The sequence below is a fragment of the Periplaneta americana genome, chromosome 2 (genome assembly GCF_040183065.1).
Source record: "Periplaneta americana isolate PAMFEO1 chromosome 2, P.americana_PAMFEO1_priV1, whole genome shotgun sequence".
Classification (NCBI taxonomy): Eukaryota; Metazoa; Arthropoda; class Insecta; order Blattodea; family Blattidae; genus Periplaneta; species Periplaneta americana.
The window spans coordinates 100,827,413-100,852,189 of NC_091118.1; the positions used below are offsets into that span (position 1 = coordinate 100,827,413).

At 36.5% G+C, this 24,777-nt stretch overlaps 1 protein-coding gene across 10 annotated transcripts in view; it reads left to right on the forward strand.

Moving 5' to 3' along the window:
- Positions 1-24,777, forward strand: part of RhoBTB (Rho-related BTB domain containing) — a 596,656-nt gene that overhangs the window by 480,387 nt on the left and 91,492 nt on the right. For 6 of the 10 annotated variants that reach the window (XM_069818201.1, XM_069818203.1, XM_069818207.1 and 3 more), the window contains 2 exons: positions 8,639-8,846; positions 21,035-21,138. In XM_069818201.1, coding sequence (XP_069674302.1) covers positions 8,667-8,846; positions 21,035-21,138 — 284 coding nt within the window. In that variant the 5' untranslated portion in view covers positions 8,639-8,666. The remainder of the gene's footprint in view (positions 1-8,638; positions 8,847-21,034; positions 21,139-24,777) is intronic. The other 4 variants (XM_069818199.1, XM_069818198.1, XM_069818200.1 and 1 more) reach the window with 2 other exon arrangements.

Sequence of the window (24,777 nt, forward strand, 5' to 3'; positions counted from 1 at the left end):
TAACCGTACTGCTTAGAAAAAAATTAATTACTCAGGTTCAGTTTCTTCCACTAAAAGATTATTGAATGGGTTGGGATTCCGCTACAGGAAAACCATTGATGGGCGAAAATATCTAATGGAACGGAATGATATTGTTGCCGCAAGACCGAAGTTTCTGCACAAAATAAACATGATCAGATCATCAGGTGACACTCGACCCACATTTTACCTTGATGAAACGTGGGTAAACAAAAATCATTCTCTGAAAAATGTTTGGTAAGACTCAAATAGAAATGGAGGTCTTAAAGTGCCTTTAGGAAAGGGAGGTAGACTTATTGTTTGCCATGTAGGATCAGCTGAAATAGCTTTCGTTCCAGGTAGTAAATGGGTATTCAGATCAAAGAAAACCAGTGATTATCACGAAGAAATGACGGCACAATCATTTCGCGATTGATTCTTAAACAGATTTCTAAATCATCTAGAGGAAGGGAGTATAATTATAATGGAAAATGCTCCATACCATTCCGTTAGTATTAATAGAACACCAAATACCTCCTCTAAAAAAGATTAAATCAGTGAATGGCTGAAAATTAAAGGTGTTAGTTTTTCTCCATCCGAAACTAAGTCAGAACTTTTGGAAAAAGTGTTGCCTTTTAAAAGCAGTGAAAAAATGTATGAACTTGATCAGCTGGCCAATGAAATGGGGCATGAAGTGATGAGACTCCCACCTTATCATTGCCAGTATAATGCAATAGAACTAATTTGGATCCGGATGAAAAGGGAGGTTGCTGGAAACAACAAAACTTAAAAATGTCGGATGTGGAAGAACTTGTAAATAAGGAATTTGATAATGTGACAATTGAGGATTGGGTAAAATGCGTGAAACACACGGTGAAATTACAAGAGGAAGATTTCGCTAAAGAGTTAGGTCGGGAAAACATTTTAGAACCAGTGGTCATTAATTTACAAGAAGACAGTGACACAGATGACAGTGAAACTGATAGTGAGGGGGCTGACGACGACGATGTTGGCTCACCATTAGCTCTGCCACTGGAGTAGAAATTTGCAGCACAAAAGATACGTTTTATTAATTCAGCATTTTCCTTAAACGAAACACAGGCATATAATAACCGCTATTTTTGTAAGAATGTGCTTTGACAGCATGGACATAATGCTATTTAGGGCCATGTCAATTCAATCAATTCATTTGTACAGAAAATTACTATTTAAAATTAATCCTATCATGCAATTTATTTGATCAAACTGCGCCTTTGTGTTAATCGACAACTTTATTAACCCTAATAAGAGTAAAACTTACAAAACCGATATAAATTCAGCGAGTTACGTCTGACTCAAACTAATTTTTCTATATTTTGTGACTTTTAATTTCATTCGATGCAGTCTGAAGATAATAATAATAAATATTATTATTATTATTATTATTATTATTATTATTATTATTATTATTATTATTATTATTAAGTCTTCTGCATCTCCGTATCAAACCAACCTCAGGTAAAGGGTCGCGCTCCACAGTTTTAAAAGTACTGCCGCTGAGAGACAGAGACGGAGAGCGTAGTTGTGACAACATCGCGCTCGCATGTTACTGGCTTTCGCGAAACGTCAGGAGGTTTGAGCGCGACTGTAGACCTAATAACTGATGTTACTTGTGTTCAAATCTCTATCTTCGGACAGTTGACCAACAACTACTACGGTTTGTTGATAGAAGCTTACTTCCTCTTGCAGAACTACCCGCACTTACACGCAGTAAAAGCAAAGTTGTCAGCATGGTATTAGTGACGTCAGCTCCAATCGGTAATCAAATTTTGTCACCATACACAGGATACTCTGTTCAATATCGGTCGAGAGTATAGGGATTTTAAGACTGGAATAAATGTAATAGCTACTCTCATCGAATGAGAGAGTAAAGCCGCTGATCTCATATATTGGATTTATTGACTATTATTATGGAGGCCTCTGATAGAAAACAATGTGAACACTGGTCCACAGGCCGCATACATATAAGATTACAAACTGAAGATCAATCTGGAAAACTCAACTACTAAGGGCCTGTTCATATTGTACGGGAATTTCTCGAAGCAGGCATTTATTAGAATCATTTTCGTGCGGACAGCAGTGTACGTACGGTTCGATTTTTTTCCCCTATGCAACTTAAATTGTATTATGCACGGAAAAAAAAATCGTCTACACTGCCCTAAAGACATGTTCACACGGCACGGGAATTTCTCGAAATGAGCAGTGTACACATTTTTTTGATATTTCCCCATGCATAATGAAATTTAAGTTATGTAGAGAAAAAATCGAACCGTGTGTATACTGCTGTCCGCACGAAATCGATGCGAATAAATGCCCATATCGAGAAACCGTGTGAACGGAACCTAACTGTTGTTAAGTGTTCGTTATTAGGCCTACGTCTTATTACTTATTAGAAGCCGACATTTTCGGACTCGGTTATACATCGACTCATTTGAATACAATATGCTATGCAATCAAGGATTGTAACTGCACGCCCGTTCTATTTGTGGAAGAAAGGAACAAAGGACAGCGGAAATGATTCATTCCATTTGTCTGTTAAAATATACAAGTCGAGGAAGTTCATATCGAGTGACGCGGAAGTTGTAGCAAGTGAAATAGTATTAACATAGGCACGTAAATGTAAAAGAAGCAAAACATTCAATGCAAGGCAGTCCTTAAGTAAAAAGGGGATAAAAGAAATAAAATATTATGTTTTGTTTTATTGACCTACACGAGATAAAAATTGGAGTGAGATTGCTAGTCCCACACTGGTTATGGTTCATTCAGTATCGTAAAGCCTTTTTTTTTTTTTTTTGAACCGGCGCATACGACGTGCGAGGTGCGAGACCCGACTTGCACAAATCCGGACTAGACGAGAGATAGTGAATGGTTTCTATGGCTGCGAGGTGCGCAGACCTCGCACGTCGTATGCGTCTGTTAAAAAAAAACAAGGCTTAAGCGACATTGCGCCGTGCGCAGGCTCGAGCAGCAGTACCTCCACTCAAGCGAAACAATCCCCCGACCTCCACTCCTATCTTAGCTACTGTACCGGTATACTGTACGTACAGTATAAGAGTTGTCCAAATCTTTAAAATTGTAGGCGTAGTTATTCAGTCGTTTTACCATCAGCCACGGAACAATTGATACATACTGTAACTTTCATTCTTATCATCTAATATCGCATATAAATGAAGTACATAGATCTATACATATATATTAGGTCCAATGCTGAATATAAAATGCATATGGATTTATTTGCTTGATGAACTTAATAACAAGAATCACGAACATTTCATTAATATGTATTAGGTATTCATGTAAACACAATTCCATTAAACATAATATTAATGGAAAACGTAGGTATAAAATATGTCTTTCCTTCTTGCCATTTGTAAGACTTTTTATATGTAATATTCTAACAGCTGTATCTGCACACCCATTGAAAGTCGGACACATGTTTACATGAACATTTTTACTCAGAATATTTCATATTACCATTCTCTAAAACCTTCACTGGAAGGAAACACTAGACATCCTGTGAGGAGGTTATAAAACATAGTTCATCCACTGTAGGGCAGATACCGCAATGGAATTGCTTGTACACAACATAATGGACGATGTATTTAGAAAATTGATCAACTTTCATAAATAGGCCTGCTTTTTTATTTGTACCCACTTAATAAAGATAGCGTGTAATACCTCCCGAAGTGATTAGGAGAAATAAAATATTCAGGACGGATCAAAATTAGCCTTGCCCTCCAAATTAGGACTGTTTTTCCAGAACTCGTGAAATTATATGTCTTTCCACCTCGAGAGGAATGGGCCATTTTGTTTTTATAGATAAAGGTCACGAAAGACTCGGCAGACTTTATGAAACCAAATATACGATGAATTGATGTTTATGGTAATGTTCCGTAATTCTTTAAACTCTTTTCCTATTAACAGGAAATATTCAGAGGACGATATAAATTGTGGAGATTAATGGAGACTGATTAATTCCAGAGAGGAAAACGCAAGCAAATCCACCCCTGCCACAGATCGCATCCCCCGAAATGATACAAATTAATCCCATTATTAGATATACAGAAGACGTCTTTCTTGGAAATAACGAAACCACGTTTTTTGCAGGCTTCTTTTATTTTCACTAAACTGTACTTGGCATTGGAAATGGTCGCAATGTACCCCTCCCGAAAAGTCTCGATTTTCTCGGCCATTGCTGCTGTGAGACGCCGTGCACTCTGACCATGAAATCACTCACTATTAGTCTGTCACCTCTCACCACAGTTCAGCTGTCGTGTGATTCCTGACGCACATGACGTCATTCGAAATTCGTTTTCAGAGATCGGAAACAACCCTCTGTAGTTACGGATCCTCACTTTTAATAAATTAACATTCCATGTTGTTAAGTCTTATAACAAATTTACATTAAAGTTAGTCTTGCATTTGTGATTAAGACCTATATTATATTATAATTAAATAATTTATGTTATAATGAACTAATGTTATTTCAGTGATGGTTCATGTACACACGTGAGTATATAGCAAACTTGAGAGGAAGTAGTTGAGTCAATTTCAAATTTTTCCATCCACCATAGTTTTAGAAAGCTTGTTATTGTCGAAATATATTGATTAAGAAACTTCCCAATTTTTATCGTTGTCGGAATTAAGTTTCTAATTTGGTCTTCTGTGTGATTTGCTTCCTTTCTTACAGATTCAGTCATTTCTTCAATGAATTGATAATGTACTGGTATACATGTAGAAGATGTGCTTGTATTTTTCCAAATAATGACTTTAAATATCATTCCTTAAGGTACATAATTGTATTGGTACAATGGAAGTCATAACTAAATTGCTGTCATGGTTCCGATCATCCTCGCCTGGAATCATTTGTTTATAGTTAGTGCCCATTGCTTTGCATCACACTCCCAATCATGAAACCTACATAATTTACTTTTGGTCGGGACTATGCATAATTTAACAAAGTTGATTTATTAGTTATTGCTAGTCGCTTTACAGTTATATCTAATAAATGTTGTAATTGGATTTAGTCTGAGGTTTCTGTAATTTTTATGAAATTTTCAGGATAGCAGCCTTTCTTTGCTCGTACATTTTTCAATGTAGATGATACATGTTTGCATTGCAATTAGTTACTACTTTTCAAATGGATAAATACTGATGCTTAGTTAATTTGTTTTGTGTAATAAGAGTCAAAGCTTTCCCATTTGTTAGTGGAATAGGCTTTGCGACAGTTGACACGTATGCTATTTTTACTTTTGTGGCATGCCTTTGTATAGTTTCTGTAATTTCCTTAATACGATCAGTAGCATCTGTCTTTCCCTGATCTCTCAAACCTATCTGGGTAAGAAAGGGAAGTTCATCCTTCTTTTGGAATAGTGTGTCCTTCCTTCTCTTAAACCTTTCATATAATTCAGAAAAAAGTTTCCTTGGTCTACTCCGAGATATCTCTTTACTAGTACCCGGAGTTCGTTCAATATGCCCACTAATGTTAATACTATGCTTTCGTTAAGCCTTTCACATTCAATATTTTGAAATATATTAATAGTACGGCAACTTTTCGCCCATCTTTTTATTAAATTTATTGTGAAGTTAAATAGTTACGACAGTATTTCATTCCTGCCAGCTTCATTGAGCCCCAGGCTTGTTTTCCAAAAATTCATATAAATAATAATAATAATAATAATAATAATAATAATAATAATAATAATAATAATAATAATAATAATTTATTTTAACTGGCCGAGTTAAGGCCATTCGGCCTTCTCTTCCACTCAACCAGTGCGATACAAAAATACAAAATTACTATATTGCTAAGGAGCAAAACATAATTAATACAATACAATACATAACAATTCTTTTACCTTCCCAACACTCCAATGAAATAATTATGTACTATAGTCCCGACGCTGTTATTTCCAGCGTGACTCCGCCTCTTTGCTTACGTCTTAGAAAGTGAAGGCTCTATAAAGTCTAGGTAGGTAGTATCGTTAGCCATTTTTGTTCTTATGTTGCCGAGCTACCATACGAGGAATCTATTTGCCACACCGTTAAACATTATCATGTCGTAGCTCCTATGATAATAAATCAAACGCAATGTAATTCAGCAAATAATTGAGCAGCAAATAACGTCTTCGTGTGCTTTCTGCGAACGCCAACGATAGAGCTAAAATGGCGGGCGATTATATTAAGTATTTATCGAGCATTAAGAAATGAATCAGCGAATCACAAGACGCACACGTTTAAATGTAGCCGACCTGCAACGCGATTGGCTGCCGGAAATTAGAGCGACGGGACTATAATAATAACATTAATAATAATAATAATAATAATAATAATAATAATAATCATACCTAAATATAATTAAATCATTAAACTCGATTATGATTATAATTACAACTTCAATTTGTCTGCGTCAGTAAGAAATTGTTTAGCTTTGTCTTGAAAGTAGTTATTGTCTGGCAGCCCCTAATCTTCTGAAGTAGAGAATTCCATTCACGAGGGGCGGAGACAGTGAAAGAGGATGAATAGTGGGAGGTTCTATGGGGAGGAATTGCTAGGATTTGGCTCTCTTGTGACCTGTAGTTTAGATTGTGATTGCAGGATAAGCAGTTAAACTGGGAACGAAGATAATTTGGAGTAGAAGTGCGGAGAACTCGAAACAGAAGAGAAAGCGAATGAAGTGATCTACGGTTCTTGAGTCGCAGCCAGGATAAATATTTGAACGATGGTGTAATATGGTCAAATTTGCGAGCATTGCTGATGAATCTGACACACATATTGTGCACACGCTGTAGCTTGTTCGAAAGTTCAGTTGTCAAATCTGTAAGTATTGTGTCGCAATAGGCAAACAGTGGTAATACGAGGGTTTGCACTAAAGTCTGTTTTAATTTTGGCGGGAGGAAGTTTCTGAACGGGTTAAGAGAATGCATGGTATAGCATACTCTCTTGGATATTTCCTTTATTTGGTATTCCCAATTTAAATTTTCGTCTAAGTAAACGCCAAGGTTTCTGACGACAGAGTGGTACGGAATAGTGGCATTATTTACTGTAACGATTGGGATATGTTTGCTGTTCATTGTGTTCAGTAGTCGCTTATGTCCAATTATTATAGCTTGTGACTTACTAGCATTTAACCTAAGTCCGAACTTATTCGTCCATGAAGAAATTTGATTCAAGTCACGATTAAGTCTGCCAATAGTTGCATCAATTTCGTCTGGTCGGGAATGTATATAGAGTTGTAAGTCATCTGTGTAAATGTGATACTTGCAGTAGTGTAAGTTTTTAGTCACGTCATTTATGTAAATGGAGAAAAGCAGTGGTCCAAGCACTGTACCTTGAGGTATTCCTACTTTCGTGTATCGCCAAGGGGAAAACCGATTTTGTACTGAGACACATTGTTGACGATCACGAAGATAAGAGTCCAGCCAATTAATGCAGCTGTCAGATAAATATAACGTTCTAAGTCTTGCAAGTAGTAGGTCAAGATCAACTGAGTCGAATGCTTTACTGAAGTCAAGTAGAGTTAGTATGGTCGCCTCGCCTCTGTCCATTGCTTCTCGCATGTCTTCGGTCACTTTGAGTAGGGCAGTTGTTGTACTGTGTCCTGTTCTGAAACCAGATTGATGTTCGTTGATAAGTTTGTACCAGGATTGAACATTTGCTGGCCGTAGTTCTCCTCTACGACTTAAAATGTCGAGGAGTTCCTCATGAGTCACAGAAACTGTGACTCCTGAAATACGGAATAATTGCTAGGAAGGCGAATAAAGAGACATAAAACTTAGGGTAAAATGAAGCAGAGATACCTCGGAATGAACTAGTGTATAGCATGACAAAAAAAAAAAAAAGATCCGATTTTATAAGCCTTATAAGACTTATAAATACTTTAAAAACTATCAAATATCAATTAATAATAGTTGTTAGTCACTTTACTTGATAGAAATATGCACATGAGCTTGCATCTTGTTTCACTTCAATTATTAATGTCACAACAGCAGCATACAACACTAACACAGAACTACTGTTGCTGATTGTGAGTGCATGGCTAATGTGGGACTGGTAGTTTCCTTATGTTTGCGTTATCGTCACTTCTTCTTCAAGCTATACAAGACTTTTTCTTGCTTGTTTTCATGAAGTCTGGTAAACGGAGAATCAGCTTAGTTATTTAATTTTTAGTGTTGGTCAGAAAATCGATTTTTGGTCGCCCAGATTCCTGATTTGGTGATTTGAACCACTGTGCGTCTGAGTGAAATGAAGGTGATAATGCCAGCTCTTAATGAGTTGCTTTTACTCTTAATGGGTTGGGGGGGGGGGAACCCCAAAAAGAACCTCAGTCACATAATATGTCCCAATATGTCGTAATATTTGAACCCGGGCCTGCTTGTTTCTCAGTCAGACATGTTAACCATTACTCCACAGCGGTAGACTTTCTCTCTCTTAAGATTTAGTTTATATCCTTTCATGTTCATATTATAGTGAGATAATAAAATTGATAAAATTTTGTATTTATGATGTTTTTGTAAAGTAAAGGATTTTTTGAAAATGTTTAGTATTCTCTTACTTTAGTGTCTAGTGTCATTAAAGACTGTGACATGAATTTTTGTTTCAGGGTGCTTCCTAGATAATGGCTCGTGATAATGGATAATGAACAACCCCATCAGGAGCTGGTGAAATGTGTGGTGGTGGGCGATACGGCTGTGGGCAAGACGCGTCTCATCTGTGCCCGAGCATGCAACAAACACGTCTCACTGTCACAACTCCTTACCACTCACGTCCCGACAGTCTGGGCCATCGATCAGTACCGCATTTACAAGGATGTGAGTTCACATTTCTTTTCTTTGTTTGTGATATTTCCTTGCCAAGATTTTCATGTTTAACCTAAACTTTATACTGAGACAAGCAAACAATGACTGTGGTCATGTAGGGTCACCATGATGTTTGTCTTTACCCACGACAACACAGTCTACTTAAAAGTTAAAAGAAACAAATGTCTCACGAAGACAACAATACTTTCTCGTACATTATACGCGTTTCAGTTTTTTAATTGTATTTACTATGCATTCAAATTTTCGTCTACTGGATTACATATGAAGAAAATTTTTTATAATCCCAAAAAGTAAGATATTTGACTTCATTTATGAATTGTGCACATTAATTGAATCGCACTTTTTAGAAAGGAACTAAGTCAAAATGTTCTATTTTTCAGGAGAGCAAAAGAACTTACTTTCATGAATAAATACCAGTGTACCAGTGCCGTAATATAAACATCAACTCGATGTTAGAGATACAGGGAAAGGTTTCTTTAAGTTCCTTCCTTTGTTTATCTTTGCGTCTTGGAAATATTAATCATTTCATCAGAAGAAATAAAAATGACAAATTTTGACTTAGTTCCTTTCTGAAAAGTGCGATTCAATTAGATGTATGTTATCATTGTTTCACAGATTCACATAAAATAGCTTTTCTTTTGTAATATTCTATTTACTCAAATCGGTACCTTTTCAAAATTAATATACATGTCAAACATGTAAAAAACACACATGGAAATAGAAGATGAAAATGTAAAGCTTGTTACCAACAATGAGAAAGGAACTGAAGTATTGGAAAAATATTTAGACCTACGAAAACTATTTGAAGATAACAGGAATTATAATAATTCCAGGGTAGAAAATCTTAAAAAACAGGAAATATTAAGATCAGAAGTAAACATGCTCCAAAATTAGCGAAATCAGGCAAAGCATCTGGAAGAGACAATGTGTAGCCTACACAGAAGTTTTATACTTAATAGAGTATAAAAATATCAGTGGTGTAGTGAAACTTTTCAATGTCATTCACAAGTCTGACAAAATACCTCAATGTCGTTCACAAGTCTGGCAAAATACCTCAAGATTGGCTTGAATCGGCATTTATATCCTTACAGACGAAAAGAAAAAAAAATACGTTAGTCTTATAGGCAGGGGCGGCTTTCGAAGGGGGGCTACGGAGCTCCATCAGCTGGGGCAATAAGATGAAGTTTTAAAATAAGAACAGTAAGTGTTGTTCATGAGAAGAATGTTTTCAAACTGTAATGCAATCTGAAACATCTAACAACATCGCAATAAATGAGACAAGCGCCCTGGTGCTTACTCTTGAAGATCCTGAATTCAATTTCTGGCTCAGTTTTTTTCATTTATTGATGTAACATGTAGATATTATACAACCAACTACAACATCGCCATTTAGATATTTTATTTTGGTTTATTTCACGACACTCGCAACTGCAGGGGTTATATCAGCTTCGCCGGTGTGCTGGAATTTTGTCCCTCAGGATTCTTTTAAATGCCAGTAAATCTACTGACATGAGCCTGTCCCATTTAAACACACTTAAATGCCATCGACCTGAGCCGGGATCAAACCCGCAACCGACTATGCTACCGAGGCCGACTTTGCATATCAACAGTGCCAGTTGAGCAGCGAGATCTGTGAAAATGAAAACCCTAAAAAGCGTCGTAAGGCCGAAGGGATTCAGACAAGGGTTGCGGCAGCCAAGCAAGTGTGTGACCTCATTATCACACAAGCTAACACTCAATTCCAGTTCATAGATCATCTGATATTATCTTCTCTTCTGTGTCAAGAAAAATTTGAATGCTACAAAAGCTCATTCCCTGAAAATGACCTAAATGTATGTGTGAAGCTTTTTCCAATGTTCGATAAAGACAAACTAAAAACAGAACTCACTGTGTTGTATCAGAGACAAGAATTCAGAAATATCAGTGACGCAGTCAAGCTCTTGCAGTTCCTTCCATCTGAGAACTTACAGGCCTCATTTTCAGAAGTTGTGAAACTACTACGCATATCTATCACCATACCAATGACAACTTACGAACCAGAACGTTGCTTTTCGTGTTTGAAGAGAGTAAAATCCTATCTCAGAAATACGATGAGAGAAGAGAGACTGACCGCATTAGCTATATTTTCCATTGTAAAGACTATGTTAAACGACATATCGGATTTTAATAAGAAGATGATTCAAAAGTTTGCAACCTACAAGACAAGGTGCATGGAACTAATCTTTAAATAAGGTAATTGCATGGTTTATTTTTGTATGCAGCCCCCCTGAATTCAATACCCACGAGCCGCCACTGCTTATAGGTCATATTATAAACATATTTTTAAAAGTAATTTGGAGCCGCATATTATAGAAAATGTGACAGTGCAATATAAAATATTCAGTGGGCTTCAGATTTAGTTTTGGTACACATGAACCACTTTTTTGCCTAGACATTCTATTAAATATTATAGAAATACTGTTTTTAGATCACTGTGGGTAGAGACGCACTCAGGATTTGGTTTTTGGGAGGAGGGCTTCAGATAATATACTGTACTTGTAATGATAGTTACCTTCAGAGCACATATTGTGTAATGAAGGATGGACAGAACAGAGGACGCAGAATTCCTGCACGGAAATATCATATATATATATAAGGTGCAGCAAAGGAATCGGACGGTTTTAGAAGGCCATTTACTGAGCAACATGAGGAGTTATGTATATCGATCGACCGACGTTTGTTAGCATTTTTAATGCCTTTTTGTGTAATCATGGAAGTATGGAGCTCGGAGCATCGTGCTTTCATTATAGAGACATTTTTCAAGAATGGTGATTCAGTTGTGAAAACCCAGTTTGCCTTTCGTCTCCAATTTAATGTTGGTCGCCACAGAGCCATCCTGCTCGCAATACCATATTCGATTATCAGCATCAGCTTGCAAGAAGAAACCACCAGGACACGTTCGAAGTGTACGAACGCCAGATAACATTGAGCGAGTAAGAGTGGCTGTTATGAGGAGTCTACATCGATCAGCTAGAGAGCAGGCTATAGCACTGCGACTTTCAGAACGTTCTGTGCGCTGAATATTGCATTCATATCTTAAATTTTAACCATATAAACTTATGATTGTTCAGCAATTGAATAAGGGAGACTATGTCCAACGCAGAACATTCACCAAGAGAATAGTGGAAATTTTGGCTGACGAAATTGTTGTGTTCATGAGTAACGAGGCACATTTCCATTTAAATGGTTATGTTAGTAAGCAGAACTTTAGATACTGGGCCCCTGAAAATTCTAACGAACTACACGAGCATCTGCTTCACTGTTTAAAGGTTAGTTTGGTATGCTGTGACTAGATACTGTGTAATAGGCCCGTATTTTTTTGAGGAGAACGAGAACACTGTGACAGTGAATAGTGAACGCTTCGTCGAAATGCTGAGGACATTTCTTCAACCAAAACTGCACAGGCGCGTACGTGAGATTGATATATAAATTGGTTTCAGCAAGATGGTGCCATGGCTCATACGGCAGAAAATTCAATAACACTTCTGCACCCACATGTTTTCAGGGCACATCATTACTCAGCGTGCGACATTCCCTGGCCTCCCCGCTTGTCTGACCCTACCATCTGCGACTACTTTCTGTGGGGTTACCTGAAGTCCAAATTGTACGTAAACAGACCCCAAACAACTGATGACCTGAAGATTGCCATTGCCCAGGAAATCGCTAACGTTGATGGCTAAATGTTGGAAAGAGTGACACGCAACTTCAGGGAAAGACTTGAAGAATGCATAGAGAGAGACGGACTTAATTTTCAAGACAATCTAAATATATGTCAACAAAATGGCATACATAGCCAGCTTTTTTGGCAGTAATAGATTTGTTCTAATAGACATAACTACTGAATCATTTCACTTTGAAAATCGTCCGATTCCTCTGTCGAACCTTCTACTTCGGTACATTTTAATAACATAATGTATAGCTAAATTTAATTTAAATATTAATTTTATATACTATGGAATAAAGGACACTAACTTACAAAATATGAGACTATTGAAATATTTTAGTAGATCTGCTTGCCTGCTACTGGTTATAAAATATAGTACAGTACTTAAATCTCATTTTTGGAGTATGTCACACTTTAAAAGTTTGGGCCATACAGAAAATCACATAATATATTTAAAGTACAAAATCAAGCTTTCTTGCACTCTCATAGTCTCAGTATCATACCACTGCCACAATGAAAGCAGGTACCGGTAACTTTGTAGATAATTTCTGGAAAGAAATTATGTATTGATGTTGGGAAGAGAACTCAGGCTTTGGAAAATAGGAAATAATCACAGCCAATAATCGAAACAGTCATACTATGTGGACTACAGGGTCTGCCATTACGTGGTCATAGGAACCAAGGTTAGCTTCCTACAACTAAACCTACAATAGAGAATGAAAGAAATTTTATAGCTATTCTAAGATGTCGCGTAGATGCGGGAGAGAGTGTGTTAAGGAAGCATTTTTCGAGTTATGGTAGAAATGCTACTTATGTAAGTTGGAATATCCTAACCCAAACCATTGAATCTCTTGGCTAGTAAACATATTATCTATCATTTGATGCTATTGTAATTAGTATTATTACTATTATTTATTATTATTATTATTATTATTATTATTATTATTATTATTATTATTATTATTATTATCATCGTCATATTTAAAAGTAGTAAATATTGTGTATGGAATCAGTTTTTACAACTTAAAAATTGTTGTTTGCAGGAAATTCTTGTATATTTGTCGCACGTCACAACCCTCTTTTTGTGCCTCGTTCAAACCATTGCAATTCATGTCACACTGTAATTAAAAGAGGTGCAATATGTTTGTCAGTTATTTCAGATGAGACAAGTTATATGTCTTCTGTTGAACAATTTTCTCTCTTTGTGCACTACATAAATAAGAATGGCTTGAAAGGGTATATAAAGGAAGGGATGGGTGGGTGGGGGGCGCGTGTATGTGTGCGCGCGCGCGCGCTTTTTTTTTTACACACCTGTTTGTTACACTATACCACATTAAACTGTATGCTCTTTACATCTGGTCCCTTGACATCCCTATATAAAACCATGTAAAATCCACCGCTTAATATATTCTTCATTGTGTTTAATACACTCTTTCATCTGCTGAAAATTCTCAAATATCGTACTTTAAAAAAGGATACTGAGAAAATTTTCCTGGCCTTCTACATTTACCGCTAGTGCCCACATATTCAAGGATTTGTAGGAATCTTTGTTTAGTGAATATAATGGAATGAAATGCTACCCTCGAGTACCTATACATGTAAGACTACTGTATTCAGAGCCTGGCCTCCTTACTCGCAGTTTTAAATCGCATTGTCAGTGAAAACTTGACGAAGAGGAAGTGGAAGCGGAGACATTTCAAATCCTTCTCACAATGAAACCCTTGCTGTGATGTCTCTGATTCGTACATTCATTAATGTTTCTAGTAGTCAAATTACTGATGTCACTACGGATTTAAATCGTGTGGAAAATGCAGTTACTGTATTCATAGTACTGGATCAAGTGCAAGACAGACAACAATTTTTTACTTTTTTTTACTTTAAAGGGGCATTTTAATTGACAAGACAGTGTATTTGTTTGGACATTTTCTAATAAAATAACCTTTTATCCTGCATAATTATAATATTTAATCCTTAAATTTCTTCAACAAATGTTTATCCTGATTCATAACTTTGTGTTAAAATTTAAAAAAATCCAAAAATGACCTAGTCTCACTAATACGCGGTCCCATTTAATACACTGTTCTTATGTGGTCCCTTGAAGAGCGTCTTACCGAGGTTTCACTATATATATATGTATATATATATATATATATTAGAAATATTTACAATTTATGCCTCTAGTGAATGTAAAAGGTGAAAGTTTAATGCAAACAATTGGATGGGCTGAAAGAGTGCAATATCAACACAGAATAGACATCTAAGATGTACGATGGGGCCACTGTCATGAGTGGCCTAACTATTTGTCTTGTGCTTGCTATGACATGTGCTCGCACTACTGACAGGAGTGTTGCAAGTGCTTTCAGTCAGAATATATAGGACTGCCAGCACTCAAAGAGTGTTAAATTATAGAGGAGACTTGAGCCTTCCTATCTCAATGGCATACCCGCGGGGGGGGGGGGGGGGCGCGGGTATGCCATTGATCTTGGGGACGTATATCTACCTTTTATTGATTTTGAAAAAGTTTTTGATCATGTACAGCGCAATAAACTCATAAAATAGTACTTACATTAGACTCGCCTGGATGGTTAGGACATAAGAATTATGAAAGATCGTCACTATAAATTCAGATGACATCAGTAAAACTTGGAAGTAACTACATTAAGTATATAGCCATAAAACACGACGTAAGACAGGGCTGCACACTGCCACCTAGGCTATACTATTTAATAAAATGTTTTGTGAAAATGTTTTCATATCAGTTTCAGGCAGTATAAAAGTAAATGGTGAAAACACATAAATGTATAAAATACAAATTAATTTAAGATGTGTCGACGATACCGTCCTAATTTATAGCTACATTGAACAAGCTGTCCAATCACTTTTAGAACGAGTGTGTATATTTTAAATGCTGAATTCAATCTCAAACTTAACACTGACAAAACAATAATAATTATTGTTGTGAGCTACATGTAACAATAAATAATAAATTGTTACGCAGCTAGAGCAGCATTCTTAAAATTACGATCCCTTCTTATTAACAATAAGTAACACCATCACTATCATTTAAGAACATGAAAGGCGTGATAGTAGGAGGAAGAAGAATAAAGTGCAAAAAATTTGCTGATAATATGGCATGCAGAAGTGAAGATGATACTAACAGATATGGTACTGGAGCTAATGACAGCTGTGAGCAGTATGGAATGAAGATAAATGCAAACAAGACGAAGACCATGGTTATTAGAAGGAAAATAGAGAAGGTAAACGTGCTAATTCGAAATGAAGCAGTAGAATAAGTGGACAGCTTCAAATACTTGGAGTGTGCTATAAGTAGTAAGATGAGCTGCTGCCAGGAAGTCAAAAGGAGGATAGCAATGGGAAAATAAGCTTTTAATAGAAGAAGGAGCATCTTCTATAGATCTCTGGGAAAAAGAAAACTAAGAAAGAGACTAATGAAGTAGATACTCTATAATATAGAGTGTAGCATTGTATGGGGCATTAGCATGGACATTATGGCGAAGTGGAAAGAAGCGAATAGAAGCATTTGAAATGTGAATATGGAGAAGAATCGAGCATATGAAATGAATAAACAGAATAAGAAATGAAGCTGTGCTAGAAAGAGGGGGTGAAGAAAGAATAATGCTGAAACTGATAGAGAAGAGAAAGTGAAATTGGCTGGGCCACTGACTAAGAAGAAACTGGCTCGTGAAGGATACACTGGAAGGAATAGTGAACAGGAAAAAACAATTTGGAGCAGAAGACGATATCAGATGATAATAACATTACGAGCATAACTCGTAAAATGCATGGATCGTATGCAGAGACTAAGAGGAAGAAGGAAAATAGTAAAGATTGGAGAATGATGGGTTTGCAATGAAAGATCTGCAGTTGGGCAGAAAACTATGAATTAAGGAATGAATGAATAAATGAATGAATCAATCAATCATTGTCACTGAGATAAAACTTAGTCCCATTGTTACATCTGGTCAATTTTATTCCATGAAACAGAAACTGGGCCTTAAAAGCTGACATCATTAGGTGAGTTGAGGTACCGGTACTGTATTTGATGTGTGGATTGTGTATGTGGCCTACAGGATGTTGTTAAGAACTCTTGGGCAACTTACATAAATAATACTGGTGAAGTCCTTAGGTAAATAAATGCATTACACCAGAACTTAGAAAAATTCTACGAAATAAATAATGTTATCTGTTCTGATTCATCATAAAACATAAAGGCGAGGGATATGAGAAGCGAGTCAGTGATTCTGTGATTCTAATTACCAGTACCTAATGAATGTGGCACTATAAGAAGAAGAAATGTATTAAAAATGTCCCCGTCTTCAGATAGTTGACTAAATAACAACAAAAGTATTCGTTATTAATGGTAATATTCTAAGCATATTTCTTTCTTTTTAAATTTAGCATTAGGCCTACTGTTATTCTGACGCTTGCTTTTGTGGAAATTCACCAACGTATAAGGAGAATAAAATTTACAGTGAAATTGGGAACCACTAATCCTTTAAGAAAGAGAGGATCTTCCCTTCCTATGAAGTCAACTGACTGAGGAAGATAAAAACTTGTATTTAAATTACAACGAAAATTAGGAATAATTCTGTATCTATAATCCTCTGTTAACATAATTATACAGAGTGTTTCCTAGGTGGTGTTACAAACTTTTAGGGATGATGGCGAAAGGCACATGTATCAATTTGAGATAAGGAACCCTGGTCCAGAAATGACCGAGTCGAAAGTTACAAGCAAAAATAGTTGTGTGGAAATGAAATAATTTTATTCCTCTGTACACCTTATTTATGTGTATTTATCTGTACATCTTACACATACTGTATTCATCTGACGTTGTTTACATTGTCTACTTACAGTATTCCAGTCAGTGCGCTGTCTGAGGGGTGGGGACAGGAAACTACACTGAAGCAATGCAGATAGCGTAATGTGTAACAGACATGGTTGGTCGTGATATGCACGTTTGTAAACAACAGTGTATGTGTACAAGTTGCAGTGTCCAGTCGATCAGTCCTAGTGAAATGGAGGAGTACATGAGAGTGGAATATGCAGACATGATTTTCGAATACGGATGAGCCAATGGGAACAGTAGATAAGCTCACAGATTATATCAGACCAAGTACCCACATAGGAGACATCTGGCCCATACTATCTTTCCACGACTGTTCCAGAGGTTAAGGAAAGGAGAGCACGTGGTGCCAAATTACAATTTCATTTCCACACAACTATTTTTGCTTATAACTTTCTACTCAGTCATTTCCGGACCATGGTTCCTTATCTCAAATTGATACATGTGCCCTTCGCCATCATCCCTGAAAGTTTGTAACACCTCCTCGGAAACACCCTGTATATTACTCCACGCATATGTTCGTTAAACCCTACTCCAACATGTCATATTGCAGTTTATTTATTTCAGTATTATTGTCTGCATTTATACGTCTCTGTTCGCGATATGGAATACTACGGCAAATAAAAAATTGACGACACCATTCATTCATTCATTCATAATTTTCTGCAGTCCACACCTGTGGAGTAACGGTCAGCGCGTCTGGCTGCGAAACCAGGTGGCCCGGGTTCGAATCCCGGTCGGGACAAGTTACCTGGTTGAGGTTTTTTTCCGGGGTTTTCCCTCAACCCAATACGAGCAAATGCTGGGTAACTTTCGGTGCTGGACCCTGGACTCATTTCACCGGCATTATCACCTTCATTTCATTCAGATGCTAAATAACCTAGATGTTGATACAGCGTCGTAAAATAACCCAATAAAATAAAAATAAATAATTTTCTGCTCAAGGACAGGTCTTTCACTGCAAACCCAGCATTCTCCAATATTTCCTATTTTCTGCCTTTTGCTTAGTCTCCACATATCATCCATGAATGTTGTCTATCATCTGATATCTTTTTCTGCTCCGAACTCTTCTCCTTTCACCATTCCTTCCAGTGCATCCTTCAGTAGGCAGTTTCTTCTCAGCCAGTGACCCAACGAATTCCTTTTTCTCTTCCTGATCATTTTCAGCATCATTCTTTCTTCACTCACTCTTTCCAACACAGCTGCATTTCTTATTCTGTCTGTCCATTTCATATGCTCCATTCTCCATATCCACATTTCAAATGCTTCTATTCGCTTCTTTTCACTTCGTCGTAATGTCCATGTTTCTGCCCCATACAATGCCACACTCCATATTATAGAGTACGGTACCTACTTCACTAATCTCTTCCTTAGTTTTCTTTTTCCCAGAGATCTGTAGAAGATGCTCCTTTTTCTATTAAAAGCTTCCTTTGCCATTGCTGTCATCCTTTGACTTCCTGGCAACAGCTCATGTTACTGCTTATAATTAGGCCGTGTCTCAAAGCTACATTTTAAGCTGAAGTGAACTAGATTGTTGACTAAATAGCCGGATGTGACGTCAGAAGTTATGATCCAAAGATACATAGTGCATAGCAATCAAGTTCGTAGTAGCTAGTAAACGAAAATGCTTGCTTGATTGCTGACTTGTTCACTAAACAAACATGGATACTTCATCAGCAATTGGGGTTATTAAATCTGAAAATGCTTTGGAAGTGAAATAATGTAAATATAATGTAACGTTAACTTTGAACACTGGCATTGTTAGTACCTTCTGTACAATGTTTTAAACATTATTATAATATATTAAGTTCTTATCTTTTCCACATAATTCGCAATGAAACTGCCTTCTGAATCTAGTGCTGCACTGTGATGCCATGGTTTTTAGAAAAATAATCTATGAAGAAGGCCATGTTTCAAGCATACATGTCCAAAGCTGCCTAGCATGTAGTTTACAAGTCACCTAGTTGCTAGTCACTAGTGTGTAGTATGGACTTGAGCTTTGAGACACGGCCTTAGTATGTCCCAAATATTTGAAGCTGTCCACTTCCTCTACTGCCCCATTTAGAATTCGGAAGTTTACATTCTTTATTTTTCTTCCGACATCCATGGTCTTCTTCTTGTTTGAATTTGTCTTCATCCCATGCTGCTCACAGTTGTCATTTAGCTCCTGTAGTATGTCACTTAGTATCATTTCCTCTTCTGCTAACAACCGCATATAATGCATATATTAGAGCAAATATCTCAGCTAGAGAGAGCTGGATTTTATTCTGATTTACATTTTTACAATTGCCAATATATTTGACAAACACAGTATTATTCGCCACCACATTTGTTGTGCACTTTCATAGCACTTCACTAACACAACCAGAAGAATAACACGCAATCTAATGTCAACACAGCCACTTCTAAGAGAAACTGAACTGGACTGCTGTGCATGCAAGAGATGGTTTGCCGCATGTTACATGGCCTTCGTGCTGATTGCTCACTACCTGGTCGACCTACATTATATAAGCGAATACCCAGTATAAGAATTCACCCACCCATATCCCACATAATATACCACTATATACCATGAGGAGGGAATAATATTGAAAGAGGAAAGAAATGCTTGTGGGATCAACTTTAAAAGTCTGAAGATGGAACTGATTGAGGATAAATTCTTATTATTATTATTATTATTATTATTATTATTATTATTATTATTATTATTATTATTATTATTATTGTTATTGTTGTTGTTGTTGTTATTTTGTTGTTGTTCAAGCTTCAAATCCTCGATACATTTTTTCACGACAAAATGTGTTGGTTACTTGGTTGCTATCACTTCCGTTCCCGGAACTCTGCTAATATTCTAGTGTGAAGAATTCCATTTTAGATGTGGAACTAAATTCATAAACCTTGAAAGACAGAATGATAGACCAGGAACGTTAACAGACAGAGTTGAAGTTTTGATATAGGTGAGAAAGAAAGAAGTCAGACCAATAATTTTATCTTTCTTAAAAATTGCCCTTACCTGGTTTTGAACCCCTCAGCCTTGGCTCTGATGGAAGCACAGCAATCACTCTATCCCCAATGGCGAGAGATGAAAAATGTCCCATAATAGCTTGCAGTTTGGATTAAAAAGATAATCATCTATAAAAACGTAGTTGTGATTATTGTTACTGTACTGGTTGTATATGGTAATTTACATGCTCAAACTTATTGGACACGATGTTGATTTTCCATCTTAAAACAAGGTGTAAGTCATTGCGAGAATACCGTGGAGTTTTATTTCTACATATCCTGTTACTAAGTTTCTGTTTTTTTCTGGCATAATAGCCTACATCATGGACTTGGAGCAAAATACATTATATGAGATTGGTAGATACTTACAATGGTGATATCAGAAATTGAGCATTATTTAAACTAAGAACAAGGCACTTGAAGAAAGCTTTTGAATGTGATCTTCAGTACATTTATGTTATTAGGCCAAAATAATTGACTTTTAACAGGGACAAATTAAATACAGTCATCACAGAGTTGTACTAGATAAATATTAATATACTGTGTAATAATTTTTATTTTATAGATTAACTTCTCTTATCTGTTTTCTTCTCTCATACTTTTCAGGTATTGGAACGTTCGTGGGAGGTGGTTGATGGTGTAAATGTTTCCCTGCGGTTATGGGATACATTTGGTGATCATGAAAAAGATAGGAGATTCGCATATGGAAGGTATGTGTGATCGAATATTCTGTAAATCTAATCCAACTTAACCTTAGCTAACCTAACCCAACCCATTTGTATAGAGTATGTATAAATATACAGTGTAGAAAACCGAAAACCGAAATGAGTATACATTTTTAACAGTGATATACGTAAGGCACTGAGGATGAGAATTGAATACACTAGTATCCAAAAAAATAAGCATAAATAAGAAAATTAGAAAAAAGAAGGGGTAGGGGTTAGTGATGGGCGAAGTTGTTCATTTCCCGGAACAGTTCCGACTGTTCCGATTCCGGAAAAATACTATGTTCCAAACAACAGTTCCGAAATAACAGTTACAAGTTGAGATGTGTCGGAATCGTTCACTGATGCGAGCTCTTTGACTCTCACTCTCGTTCAAAAGAGCGGTACAGTACCCTCCCTCTTCCCCAAGCAGCTCGCACATAGCGTTGGAACAGTCATCACTCGGACTCTTCCTAAAATACGGCATGACATCATAGCAAACATGCTTCTCAATAGATAATAGATGACATTCCAATGCACATTTGAATCGGTTTGGAAACTTCCAGTGTATGGGGACAGAAGCTTCAAGTTTCATGTTTATTATGTAAACAGCTGTTGAATACAAGGTCAGAATGCAACACTAATTGGTACATAACGTCATAAAGATACGGTAACCAATTAAAAAATTTAACATGTCATTTAAAACGTGTAGTACTGTACTAATGTAATTTTTGTTCTCTGTGTTATCTAGTAAAATCATGAATTTTTATTTTTACATTTCTTAATGCTTAGTTATAATAATAATTACATTGTAATTTCATAAATAATAAAAATATATAACTACTGTATATATTTATATATTAGCAGTATTAAAACCTGAAACCCCCACATTGCCTTAGTAAAATGTTAGTGTAATAATTTAAACTTCACATCGCACCTCGCTCTATGTTATTACTTATGATCACACTACAAGGCTTTCAATTTCTATGCTTCCTCATCCATCCACGTGAGAGTTCCAAGTTCCAAATTGTTCTAAGTACAACATAAAGAGCAACGAGAACAGTATAGCCGGAGCTGTTATGGTTCAACGGAATGAGTTCCGACTGTTATCTATTGTCACGGAGTCGGAACATGCCTTGTGGAATGCAGTACTGCAGACCTGCAACAACTGGACAGGTGAGCATCTCGGAATCGGAACAGTAGGTTCCGACCTACTGTTAATTTTTGCAACAGTTCCGAGACCAGAACTGTTCCAAAATAACTGTTTTTGTTATTTTTTACCCATCTCTAGTAGGGGTTGTGTGATTCCTGTAAATCTTTATTAAGGAGTATAACTCATCTTACGTATATAGGCAAGAGCACTGCCAGCTTCAGGTATGTTTATGATGGATAGGTAAACAAAACATAGTGTATCAGACTAAGAATGTCTCATTCTGTAGTGTCTTCTCATTGTGATCAGAGGGAAATCTTGTGGTAAAGCGTGCACTGTACAGTAAGAACATGGCACAATGGATGTTGGATCCGTTTTTAAAGGGAAGAATCATCAGATGCCTGGAAGCAGGTCAGACACAGATCGAAGTCTCAGCAGCCTTGAATGTGCCACTAAGTGTCATTTTCAGGCTTTGGCGAAAGTTCCAAGGCACAGGAGATGTTCATTGTAGGCCAGTACAAGGTCGTCCAAGAGTAACAACTTAACAACAGGACCGATATCTGGTCTTAACTACACGATAAAGCCACTCAATGCTTGCAAGACAAATATCCTCACATCTTGCAGCTGCCTCTGGAGTTAGAGTTTCTCGACAAACTGTATACCGGAGACTCAGGACAACTGGTCTCTATGCCATACATCCAGTAGTGTGTGTCCCACTTACACCAGTTAACAGACGAACCCTTTTATAGTGGAGTCAGCAGCATCGAAATTGGACAATAAATGAAGGAATGTGCTCTTTACAGATAAGTCCAGATTCAGTTTGCAAAATGATTCCCCTCGAGTATTCATCTGGAGAGAACGTGGAACATGATTATATCCCAGGAACATCGTGGAAATGGATCAGTTTGAGGTGGTGGAATATTGCTGCGTGTAGGCATCATGTTGAATGGACGTACGGAACTGCACCTCTTCAACAGAGGTACTGTTAATGCCCAGAGGTACAGACGAGGTACCGCTTCAGGTGTGCGACTTTTCAGAGTAATGTCAGCCCAGACTTCATTTTCATGGACGATAATGCATGTGCACATCGAGCCAACCTAGTGAATGAATTTCTAGAAAGTCAAGATATCCATTGCATGGACTGGCCAATGAGATCTCCAAACATGAATCCAATAGAGGTATAGAGCATGACTGAGAAGCGTTAGGAATAAGAGTTGCAGTGAATTTTTCTCCTCTAATATTAATTGTTACCATAACAGATATATTCTGTAGGACCAAAAATTAATCTTTATGTAGAATATTCTAGGCTGCTTATGCATTTCTCTAAAAACCAAACATAGGCTGGGGAATTTAACTATTTGTGTTGTAGTTCAAGTTTATAAGTTCAACTCTGCTAACTGCATTACATTAAAATCCACATTAGTTTTGTAGTTTAATGTACGCGTTAATGAATTAAGTGAAATATAATACAAAATATGACAGACTTGTTGCATTTGATGTGTATTCAAGGCACCTAATTGTGGCATCTTCATGAAAGAACACTCATATTATTAAAATGGCTATTTGTATTTTCAGTCTACATCTCAGACACTAAAATCTTGATTAGATTTTATTAAATTATCAGTTTTCAAATATAGGCGGAGCTAGAGAATTTCATTAGGGATGCCCGTTGTGTTGCAACTTTTGTGACTTGGAACTACAACAGAGCTACAGTGAAATATTTCCTGTGTTCTGTATTTGTTTATTTTTTTATCAAACATAGTAAAAAAAAGTTATATTTGGAGTAGGCCTATACAATAGCATTAGCAGCCTCTACTTCCATTTAAAATATACCTAAACATTTGTTGCATCTGGTTCATTTATTATTGTCTGGGTTACTTGAAACATCATTAGTGTTTTTATTGTTTTGAAAACCGTAGGGTCTATTAATTACTACACAAAATGTTATATTTTTGCAAGTAATTAACTGCGGTACTCTATGTTCAATGCATTTTTCTGAAATTTTAGCAAAGTTTGATGTAGATGAAATGGGTATAATTATTCATGTTGTTTTTATCTCATTATTTATAAATTGGAATAACTATTGTATTTTTTAAATTATTGGGATAGATACCTTCAGTTAAATATTGATTAAAAATTAAGATTAAGAGAAATGAAATATACAAATCAAGAACACCAGACTTTTTGACAATTATTTGGTTAGGCTATTAAGAGTCATAGCAAAAGACACCTCTGGTAAGAAACCATGTTCTTAAATTCATCAATGACTGCATCTGCACTGATGGATGTAAAGCAGAGTTTGTTCGAAAATACACGACCTATACTAGTCCGGTCCGGACTATAATCAAATGTTGATTTTAAAAAAGGTTATTTACGAAATATTTTTGAATCTGGTAAATTTTCGAGGCGTTTCATATAATCTACATATTTAGAATGAACACTACCACATGAGTTTAGAATCAAACAACACAACCAAGCCCTGGAAGACTTCCTTA